Genomic DNA, 11,372 nt, shown 5'->3' with positions numbered 1-11,372 from the left:
CCAACAGCCCAAAGGGGTGGGGATACCAGGCATCTTGGCTCTCCTGAAGCCTCTCACCACAGCTGCCAGACGCCAGGTCCTGGAGCTTGATGCCCACCACTGAAGACCATTCCCTTGAGGTTAAAATCTGCGATATGACTGGACATGGTGGCTCATACCTGTAATCCTAGGATTTGGGGAGTCTCAGGTGGGAGGATCGCTTGAGCCCAGGAATTTGAGAACAGCCTGGACAACATGGCACAACGCAACTCCATCTCTACAAAAAAATTTTTTAAAAATTAGCCGGGTGTGGTGGCACATGCCTGTAGTCCCAGCTACTTGGGAGGCTGAGATGGGAGGATCACCTGAGCCTGGGAAAGTCGAGGCTGCAATGAGCTGAAATCACATCACTGCACTCCAGCCTGAGCAACAGGGTGAGACCCTGTCTCAAAAATAAAAGAAAATAAAATCTGTGGTCTACAAACACTACAGGAAAGGGTGAGGTTGTGGGGTTCTCCGTCAGTCACCCTGTGCTCCAGGCCTGGTAGGCTTGGCCCCTGCTGGTTCCCTCTCAGATGAGATGAGGACGTTTCTCACTGGACCGTGGTGACATTAGGTAAGGTTACACACAGGAAGCCATGTTGAGCATGCAGTAGACGCTCCATTGAAGAGGGGACTACTTCTCCGTCCCCAGCTCACAGTAAGATCTCCATGACTGCTCTGCTGTTGTCTCACAGAACTTCAACGCTCAAAGGGGCTTCAGTAGCCTGCCCCTGGGGTGGGAATCCCTGAGGAATGTGCCCCGGTCACAGGCCTATTAGGTGGGTGAGCCCACCATTTCACAGATGGCTTGTGCCATCTTCCCACAGCTGGAAGAGACCCTGTTCTGCTGGACTTGGTGGAGAGGACCCGGGTCCCCAGATGCCCTGCTCATGGCCGGGTGTCCTGGGGCAATGTTCCCTCCGGGAAGTGTGGGATGCCAAAAGGACATGTATTATGGGGAAAACAAGTAAGCGAAGGGCCCTGTTGCCACCTCAAACATGGCTGTTGCAATGTGTGTTTAAGCTATAAACGGCTTGGGGATCGCATGCCTAGCACTTCTAGCCACCCCTCCTCCAAGCTCAACACCTGAACCGCTGAGCCCTTTGAGAAGCCAGTGGGGTTTGCCTTGCTGTCCCATTATTTGTCCTCATGGTCAGGAAAACTCAGCGTGTGATCTGGCAACAACATCAACTGCCACATAACCAGATGCTAGAAAGCTTCCATGATGGAGACTGGGCACGGTGGCTCATGCCTGTAATCCCAGCACATTGGGAGGCCAACATGGGCAGATCACCTGAGGTCGGGACTTCAAGACCAGCCTGGCCAACATGGCAAAACCCCATTTCTACAAAAAATACAAAAAAAATTTAGCTGAGTGTGGTGGCGCATGCCTGTAGTCCCAGCTCCTTGGAAGGTTGAGGCAGGAGAATCGCCTGAACCCAGGAGGCGGGGGTTGCAGTGAGCCAACATTACGCCACTGCACTCCGTCCTGAGCGACAGAGTGAGACTCTTTGACTCAAAAAAAAAAAAAAAAAAAAAAAAAAGGCTGGGCGCATTGGCTCACACCTGTAATCCTAATATTTTGGGAGGCCGAGGCAGGTGGATTGCTTGAGGTCAGGAGTTCAAGACCATCCTGGCCAACGTGGCAAAATCCCATCTCTACTAAAAATACAAAAAAAAACATAGCTGGTTGTGGGGGCACACGCCTGTAGTCCCATGTACTTGGGAGGCTGAGGCAGGATACTCACTTGAACCCAGGAGGCAAAAGTTGCAGTGAGCTGAGATCACACCACTGCACTCCAGCCTGGGCGACAGAGCAAGACTCTGTCTCAAAACAACAACAACAACAACAAAAACTTCTATGATGGAATTCCAGATACCAGAGGGCCTGACAGATGTCTGGATGCTGAGGCCTTGAAGTTTACCTTCTTTTTATATGTTTATATCTCTATTTATTTATTTATTTATTTATTTATTTATTTATTTTACTTTATTTTTGAGACGGGTTCTTGCTCTGTTACTCAGCCTGGAGTGCAATAACATGATCACAGCTCAGTGCAGCCAGTCTCCTGGGCTCACACAATCCTCCTCCCTCAGCCTCCTGAGTAGCTAGGACTACAGGCATGCGCCATCATGCCCTGCTAATTTCTTTTGTTTATTTATTTATTTTTGTGGAGACAGGGTCTCACTATGTTGCCAAGGCTGGTCTTGAACTCCTGGTCTCGAGTGAGCCTCCCACCTCAGCCTCCACTGTTGACATTACGGGTGTGAGCCACTGCACTCAGCCTATTTTAAATTTTCTTTCTTTCTTTCTTTCTTTTTTTTTTTTTTTTTTTTTTTGACAGAGTCTCCTTCTGTCATCCAGTGGAATGGCATGATCTTGGCTCATAGCAACCACTCCCTCCTGGGTTCAAGCAATTCTCCTGCCTCAGCCTCCCAAATAGCTGGGACTACAGGTGTGTGCCACCATGCCCAGCTAATTTGCATTTTTTTAGTAGAGACAGGGTTTCACCATGTTGGCCAGGCTGGTCTCAAACTCCTGACCTCAAGCAATGCACCTGCCTTGGCCTCCCAAAGTACTGGGATTACAGGCATGAGCCACCGCACCTGGTCCAGCATGGGAGTTTTGATCTACTATTTCTCACCTGGGTCAGTTCACTCCTCCTTGGGCAACCTAGTGGTCCCTGTTCCGGGGAGGTCACCATGCTAATGCTGAACTTAGTGCAGACACTAAATCAACATAGTGCACTCTAGCCCAGAACTCCAGGGCTCAAGCCATTGTCTTGCCTCAGCCTCTCCAGTAGCTGGGACTATATGCGCTGCCACTGTGACCAGCAATTTGCCTTCTTGGCCAGACCTCATGCTGCCTGTTTCAGAACTGCAATAGTCATCCAGGAAACAATTTAAGTGTCCAATAAAAGGGGGAAAGGTGAGGTGATTCATGGAACATCATCAATTCAATGGATTATTTCTGTGTGTGTGTGTGTGTGTGTGTGTGTGTGTGTGTGTTTTGACAGAGTTTTCCTCTTGTTGCCCAGGCTGGAGTGCAATGGCATGATCTTGGCTCACCACAACCTCCACCTCCCAGGTTCAAGCCATTCTCCTGCCTCAGCCTCCTGAGTAGCTGGGATTACAGGTATACACACCACCACGCCCGGCTAATTTTTTTGTATTTTTAGTAGAGATGGGGTTTCACCGTATTAGCCAGGATGGTCTTGATCTCCTGACCTTGTGATCCGCCCGCCTCAGCCTCCCAAAGTGCTGGGATTACAGGTGTGAGCCACCGCGCCCAGCCCAGTGGATTATTTCTAAGTATGAAAGTGATGTTTGCAAAGAGCTTATAAATGTGTTATAAATGTGTGGGGATATGCTTCTGCTACCCTATTAAGTGAAAAAGCAGTACACAAATTGCATAGGCAGTAAGATTTCAGCTATGCAAATCAAACTTGAAATTAGCAAAGAGAAAATGATTAAAAGGGAATACACCCAGTCTTCACTGGGCTGACTGGCTCCCCTTTGAACCTCAGGTCAGTATAAGATGACCAGACACTCTCTGACATGTGCCGGAAGTTTTGATTTTCACTCTCTGAGATCTCTTCTTTCCCTTACTCTTGAATGGCTAGCAACTGCATTCTTCATTGAGAAAACAGAAGTGGGCCAGGCACTGTGGCCCGTAACTGTAATCCCAGCACTTTGGGAGGTCGAGGTGGGTGGATCACTTGAGGTCAGGAGTTTGAGACCAGCCTGCCCAACATGGTAAAACCCTGTCTCTACTAAAAATACAAAAGTTAGCCAGGCATGATGGCAGGCACCTGTAGTCCCAGTTACTTGGGAGGCTGAGGCAGGAGAATTACTTGAACCTGGGAGGCGGAGGTTGCAGTGAACTGAGATGGTGCCACTGCACTCCAGCCTGGGTGGCAAAGCGAGACTGCATCTAAAAAAAAAAAAAAATTCGCTAGGCATGGTGGTGGGCGCCTGTAATCCCAGCTACTCGGGAGGCTGAGGCAGGAGAATCACTTGAGCTCGGGAGGCGGAGGTTGCAGTGAGCTGAGATCGTGCAACTGCACTCCAGCCTGGGCGACAGAGTGAGACTCTGTCTCAAACAAACAAACAAAGCAGCAGCTGGGCACTGTGGCTCACACCTGTAATCCCAGCACTTTGGGATGCCAAGGCGGGCGGATCTTGAGGTTAGGAGTTCGAGACCAGCCTGGCCATCATAGTCAAATTCTGTCTCTACTAAAAATACAAAAAAATTATCCAGGTGTGGTGGTGGGTGCCTGTAATCCCAGCTATTCGGGAGGCTGAGACAGGAGAATAGCTTGAACCCGGGAGGTGGAGGTTGCAGTGAGCCAAGATCACACCACGGCACTCCAGCCTGAGCAACACTCCGTCTCAAAAAAAAAAAAAAAAAAAAAAAAAAAAAAGCAAGGCCCTAACTATTCAGTGACTCCTTGAATAACTCAGTTTAGGCCAGGCACGGTGGCTCGGGGCTGTAATCCCAGCACTTTGGGAGGCAGAGGCAGGCGGATCACAACGTCAGGAGATCAAGACCATCCTGGCTAACACGGTGAAATCCCGTCTCTAAATTGGCCGGGCGTGGTGGTGGGCACCTGTAATCCCAGCTACTTGGGAGGCTGAGGCAGGAGAATGGCGTGAACCTGGGAGGCAGAGTTTACAGTGAGCCAAGATTGCACCACTGTACTCTAGCGTGGGCGACAGAGCGAGACTCTGTCTCAATAAAAAAAAAAAAGAATAATTCAGTTTAAAGGCTGCCTCCTCAGCTGGGTGCAGTGGCTCACACCTGTAATCCCAGCACTTTGGGAGGCCAAGGTGGGCTGATCACGAGGTCAGGATATCCAGACCATCCTGACCAACATGGTGAAACCCCATCTCTACTAAAAATACAAAAATTAGCTGGGCGTGGCGGCTCATGCCTGTAATCCCAGCTACTAGGGAGGCTGAGGCAGGAGAATCGCTTGAACCCAGGAGGCAGAGGTTGCAGTGAGCTGAGATTGCGCCACTGCACTCCAGCCTGGCAACAGAGCTAGACTCCATCTCAAAAAAAAAAAGGCTGCCTCCTCCAAGAGGCCTTCCTGACTCCCCTGTTTAAAGAGGTTTCCTGACCAGTTCCTCTAATTCTCCCATAGCCAGAGTTGCTTGTTTCTTTCATTTGTATAGTGAAAAAAAAAAAAAAAGAAAACAAAGAAAACAAAACAACTTTTGTCTAAAAGAAAAAAACACACCTCCTCTTGGAAGCTTTCCAGGAGTGAGTCTCCATTCAGTTTTCATCACGTTGGTCAATTTAGCAGCTTGAATGGGAGAAATGAAACCTTTTTTCCACTTGGGTAATCAGCATCTTCACTTCTTATGTTGTATAATTCTTACAATGTAATGCTTCAGTCTTTTTTGAGTAGAGCTTTCTGCAGCACACACTATGTGCCTGCACTGGGCACTTCGCAGCCCAATTGGGTACCACAACAGGCTCTGGAATCAGGCAGTCCTGGGTTCAAGTCAATCCCGGCCCTTCTACTTCCGAGCTGTATAAGTATTGGTCATGCATTCCTGCTACCCAGTGCTACGTAACAAATGACCCCAAAACTTAGTGGCTGAAACAACAATATTTATTTTGCAGTTTGGGCGGGGTTGGTGAAACAGTTCATTTCTGCTCTACTTGTCCACTGGGGTGGCTCCAAGCCTGGGGGCTGAATCATCTACAGGCTCACTCTCTCACATGTCTGGTGGTTAGTGGGGACCAGAGCTGGAGTTGTTGGCTAGATCACCTTCGTGCGGTCTCCACATGAGGCCTGGGCTTCCTCCCATCATGGTGGGTGAGTGGCCAGAGAGAGGGAGAGAGAGAAAGAGAGAGAGAAACAAGCTGGGTGGAATCATGTTGCTTTTTATGACCTAACGTTGGAAGTCACAGATGAACACTTCTGCCATACTCTGTTGGTTGAGGCAGTCACAAGATCTGCTGAGATTCAAGGTGGGGGCACACAGACCGTGCTGCTCAATCGGAGGAGCATCAGTGACACATTGTAAGAAAAGCAACCGGGATGAGATACACCCTTTGGAAAATATTAATCAGCTACAAGAAGTATCTTCACCTTTTGGAGATCCTTTACTGAAATGTGGAGCATAGAGCCCGGCACGCAGAGAGAGGCCATATGTCACACAGCTGCAGGATGTGCTGGCAGCAAGGACGGTCACCCTGTCTACAATGTAGCCAGTTCTGGACTCTCAATAAGTCTCATCTCCTTTGTGGTATCCCTGGTCTGAACTGACCCTGAGTCCAGAGTCCCTACATCAGCCCCACCTAAACCCTCCCCACCAGGGCCCTGTTGTTCTCAAGGCTTCCCTGGGTCTGCAATATAGATTCTTGACTCCCCAAATCCAAAGAACATCACAGCAGGTGGGAGTCACAGGCCCCTTCCTGGCCAGCCATGAGTGTTGGGCCCAGAGAGGATACATGGTAGAGCCAGGACTCAGATCCCCGCCCTAGTAGAGAGATGCAGGCCACTTTAATCTCAGGACCACTGATGTGACCAAGGATGTGTCAGGAGTGGCTGAGCCAGCCTGGTCTGCTACGTCCCTGCATTCACACCACCCAACACCTCCAAGTCCATGTTCTGCATAGTGGGAGAAACTGAAGCATAGAGAGAGGACACGCTTTCCAAGAGCTTCACAGCACCTTTCTGTGCCAGACTAGATGCAGCCTACTAGAGCCAGGGGCATCTGAGCTTGACGGATCCCGTCATCTGTTGCATTAGACCAGAGCAGCTGGGGACTCTGAGGCCCGGAATGTGGGAAGGCCTGCCCTGGGTCACTAGCCTGCGGCTCCCACATCCTTCTCCAACACTCCTGCCCCCCATGCCGTGCCATGCCACCCTGTTTGTGCTGAGTCTTTTGTGGTCCCCCCCACACACTGTGTGCTCCACGAGGTCAGGCACTGACATGCCCACCACTGCGTCCCTCAGTGTACCTGGCGCCTGTGCAAACAGGGTTTGTGGACAGTCAGTGGGGGGTGAGGCAAGTTGGTGTCTTGCCAGGAAGGGTGGGGATGCCCCTGCGGAAGTATTTGCCAAGAGCCTGCTGAGTGCCCGCTCCTCACTTGGCCGCGTGGAGGGCACTTAGCGTTGGGGTGGAGGAGCAGTCACACGCCTGGATCCAGATGGAGTCACGCCTCTGGAGAGAGGGGATGCCCCAGGAGTGTATTCACTGCGTGTGGGGGAGGTGGGACAGAGACAAAGAAGTGGACCTGGTGCCTGCTGTGTCACAGGCAGGTGCAGAGGTGAAGGAAGGGGATTGGGGGAGGAAGAAGGAGAAAATGGGCAGGAGGAAGAAGAGGGGAAAGAGGAGGAAAAGGAAGACTTGGAAAAGGAGGGGGGAAGGAAGGGGAAAGGTGGGAGAAGAAGGAGGAAAATAGAGCAGGGGATAAATGGGAGGGGGAGAAGAGAACAGGAGGAGGAAGAGGCTGCAGAGGGGCAAAAACAGTCCTGCCCTCCTGGTGGCAAGGGGTGTGGGGCGTCTTGAGGCCGAGGGTCCATCTGTGGGGCAAAGGACTCAATCCAGCTCTGCCCTGCGGTGGCTCAGGGATGGGGCACAGCAGCCAGGTGGCGTGGGGGCTGGGGAAGGTGTGAGAGACACGGGAAAATCAACACGGCCAGGAGCCAAGGAGACGCCCAGACGCCCGGGAGGAAAGAAAACACACCCACCAGAGCTCAAGTCCTCCTGCGATGCTCCTGGTGGGGACATGTGGGGTCAGGGCAACCGTCCCAGCCCATGCCAGCCCCCACCGGGGCCAAAACCGCCTTCCAAAGCATCCGCTAGGCTGACATCTCATAATGGGTCGCCTCCATTTTATTTTTGCATTTATTTATTTATTTATTTATTTATTTATTTGAGATGGAGTCTAGCTCTGTCATACAGCCTGGAGTGCAATGGCGCGATCTCGGCTCACTGCAACCTCTGCCTCGCAGGTTCAAGCGATTCTCCTGACTCAGCTTCCCGAGTACCTGGGATTACAGGCATCCCCACCACGCCCGGCTAATTTTGTATTTTTAGTAGAGACGGGAGTTTCACCATGTTGGTCAGGCTGGTCTCGAACTCCTGACCTCGTGATCCGCCCGCCTCGGCCTCCCAAAGTGCTGGGATTACAGGCATGAGCCACCGCGCCCGGCCACAGGTCGCTTCCATTTTAGCCTTACATAGCCTGAAACCCGGGTCGGGGGGCGCATGGGGAGTAATCTTCGCCGGTCAAGGTGCGCGAGCCAGACATGCACGCAGGGCTCCACGGTCCCTACCCCAGGGGAGGCAAGCTGAGGCAGGGGGAGCCCGAGCGCGCCCGGGAGGTGTGAGCTTTGGGTTCCATCGGCACCGTCTAGACCGTGAGCTTGGCGCGTGCACCCCGGGCTTCAGTTTACGCATCTGTGCGATGGGATCGCTGCTCCGGCGGTGCCGGCTGAGGGGGCGGAGTTCGCGCACGCTCTGCACCGGGCGAGGGGCGAGGCGCGCTGGGTGTGCATGGATACGGGCTCCTGCGAACTGAGGTCCGCGCGGCCTCGGCCCGGGAGTCCCGGCTCCCGCCGCTCTCGCGGGCCCTGCCCGGACGCCGGGCGCAGGGGCGCCTCCGCCGGGTGCGTTCCCCGGGCGGGCAGGGAAGGAGGCGGCGGAGCGGAGGAGGAGGGAGCCCGGGCAGCGGCTGCCCGCGCCCGCCTGACCCTCGAGGGGGTCGCTGTTGCCTCGCAGATCCCTCCCTCGCTCCCTGCTTGCGTCCCTCCCTCGCTCCCTGCTTGCGTCCCTCCCTGCCGCTCTCGCCGCGTCCGCCTTTTGTTCGTGGAACCGCGCGCCCCCGAGCCGAGGCGGCGGGGCGGGGAGCTGGCGGGGCTGCGCGGGGGGCGGGCCGCGCCGGGCGGAGCCGGGGCCCGGGCCGCAGCCGGAGTCGGAGCCCGAGGGAGCGATCGGCGTGCGGGCGGCGGGGGCCCGGGCGCGCTCCGGGGGCGCGGCGAGGCCGAGGGGGCGGGCGCCGGGCGGAGCCGCAGCCGGAGCCGGGGCGCCTGGAGGCGGTCGGGCCGCACTCTCCGAGCCCAGAGCAGCGGAGAGACCGCGCGGCGGGGCTTGGGGCGGAGACGCGGTGTCGGGGCCGAGGTGGGCCGAGAGCAGCCGCAGCCCGAGCGGCCGGAGCCGCGCCGGGTCCCTCCCCAGGGACGTCGAGGCCGGGCGGGCCTGGGCCATGCGCGCAGCTCGCTGAGGCCGAGGGAGGCCGCGATGGAGGCGCCGGCGACCGAGCCCCCGGTCCCGGGCTGCGGTCCCCAGCCCGCGCCCGCACCCGCGCCCGCCCCGGAGAGGAAAAAGAGCCACCGCGCGCCGTCGCCGGCCCGGCCCAAAGACGTGGCCGGCTGGTCGCTGGCTAAGGGCCGCCGCGGCCCAGGCCCGGGCACAGCCGTCGCCTGCAGCGCCGCGTCCTCCGCACGGCCGGACAAGAAGGGGCGCGCGGTGGCGCCCGGGGCACGGGGCGCGGGGGCGCGGGTGGCTGGGGTCCGCACCGGGGTCCGTGCCAAGGGCCGTCCGCGGCCGGGTGCGGGGCCGCGACCGCCACCGCCACCTCCCAGCCTCACGGATAGCAGCTCGGAGGTGTCGGACTGCGCGTCGGAGGAAGCGCGCCTGCTGGGCCTGGAGCTGGCGCTGAGCAGCGACGCCGAGTCCGCGGCCGGAGGCCCTGCAGGGGTCCGCACAGGGCAGCCGGCCCAGCCGGCGCCTTCGGCGCAGCAGCCCCCGCGGCCGCCCGCCTCCCCGGACGACCCGTCGGTGGCTGCGTCGTCGGTGGGCAGCAGCCGCCTGCCGCTCAGCGCCTCGCTCGCCTTCTCCGACCTCACCGAGGAGATGCTGGACTGCGGGCCCGGCGGTTTGGTGCGGGAGCTGGAGGAGCTGCGCTCGGAGAACGACTATCTCAAGGTGGGGGCGCCCGGGGGAAAGGGGGACCGCGGGGGGCACCGGCTGTCACAGTCCCGCGGGCCTGAGGCACCAGCCGGCCCTCCTTCCCACTGAAGAATCCGGAGAAAGAGGCCCAAGCCCTCTGGGGACCACTCTGAGGTGGATCTGGGGCTCCCTCATTCCCCACCGCCTCAACTTTATTTGGGAAGCATGCTCCTGAAAAAGACCTTGGAACTGGCCACAGGGCCCTAACCTGGGAGCGGGGACTTGAGAAAACAGCTTTGGAGCGTTCTGGGGGGCGTTGCTGGGCTGGGGGTGGGTAGGCAGGGAAGGGATGGATCTCTGCCTTCAGCTGCCCAGAACCTCCACGCCCAGGCTCTCCTTCCTGGGACAAGATTGGTGGGCACCGCCGCCAGGGAAGCCTGTGGCCATCCCCTGCCCAGGAGAGGCCTGAATGCCACCCTGAGTCGTTACCCAGGGCTTTCCCGGGCGCAGGCCTGTCTCTGCCTGCCTTTCTGGGTGGGTCCAGTTTGAAAGCATGACATCTGGGAACATCCCCTTGGCTGGAGTCCACTTCCGCCCAGCCTAACGGTCCCACAGCCTGGAGGATGATGTCGTGGGAGAACCGGTTCAGAGGCAGCTTCCTAAATCCCAGGGCTGTGTTTTGCCCTCCCTGGGGCAGACCTTGTGCACACAGCAGCTCCACTGGCCCCTCGTGGCCAGTGCCTTTCCATGTTCCCAGTGAGAGGAGGGTAGCTGCCCACCTGGAAGGGGCCTTCCCTGTGGCCATGTGGGGACCCCAGGGCTTCCCCCGGACAGCAGGCTTTGCGTTTGCTTTTTCAGTGGATGTGAGCACCTACTGGGTGCCGGCCAGGCTCCATCTGCGCGCTTCCTGGTGCTGTGGCAACTTTAGGGACAGCCCAGCTTGCACGTGTTGACCTCTCCCTGGGAGGCTAGAAGCTTCCTGAGCTCTCCTGCCACTGGCTGGGCACGGTTTTGGAGGAGGCTGAAATGTTGCCGACTCTTGACAGTGAATGGCCTGGCACAACACCCAGAGTGCCCCTGGCCGTGGCGCTCACAGCATGCTGCTGATTTATGTCTGCCCTGCAGCACTTAGCTTTTAACTTTTCCTTGTGGCTATTCTGGCCAAATGGGCTTCTCCCTCATTAGAGTGTTGGTGTCTTGCTCAACTGTGTCTCTGTCTCCCCATTTTCCCCGGGATCTGCTCTCCAGCTTGAGTTCTGTAAATGCTTGTAGTGTGGAAGGACAAGGTCTGTCTGAATCAAGAGACACCGTTCCCCAAGCCAGGCCTCAGTCTCCTCATCTGTTAAATGGGAGGATGTCTTCCCAAGGGCCTGGTTCGGTGTTGGCAACTGGGAGTTCAGTCGGCTCTTAGAGTCTTCAGAAGCTGGTGGTAAGGA

The 11,372-nt window shown here is 56.3% G+C and overlaps 1 protein-coding gene across 4 annotated transcripts in view; it reads left to right on the top strand.

Annotated features, from left to right (window-relative positions):
• The first annotated feature begins 8,933 nt into the window (after positions 1–8,933).
• The window catches only part of MTCL2 (microtubule crosslinking factor 2), a 91,603-nt gene continuing 89,164 nt past the window's right edge, over positions 8,934–11,372 (top strand). For 2 of the 4 annotated variants that reach the window (XR_013399850.1, XM_077951648.1), the window contains exons 1-2: positions 8,934–9,017; positions 9,790–9,972. Coding sequence is in view for 3 of the 4 variants with exons in the window: in XM_077951648.1 (XP_077807774.1) it covers positions 9,901–9,972 (72 nt within the window). In the remaining variant the exon portion in view is untranslated. Of the gene's footprint in view, positions 9,018–9,091; positions 9,973–11,372 lie in introns of those variants that run through there. The other 2 variants (XM_077951647.1, XM_015149051.3) reach the window with 1 other exon arrangement.

This window comes from Macaca mulatta, chromosome 10, assembly GCF_049350105.2.
Source record: "Macaca mulatta isolate MMU2019108-1 chromosome 10, T2T-MMU8v2.0, whole genome shotgun sequence".
NCBI lineage: Eukaryota > Metazoa > Chordata > Mammalia > Primates > Cercopithecidae > Macaca > Macaca mulatta.
Note: the sequence above shows the minus strand (reverse complement) of the source record. Positions and strands in the feature narration are given on the sequence as shown.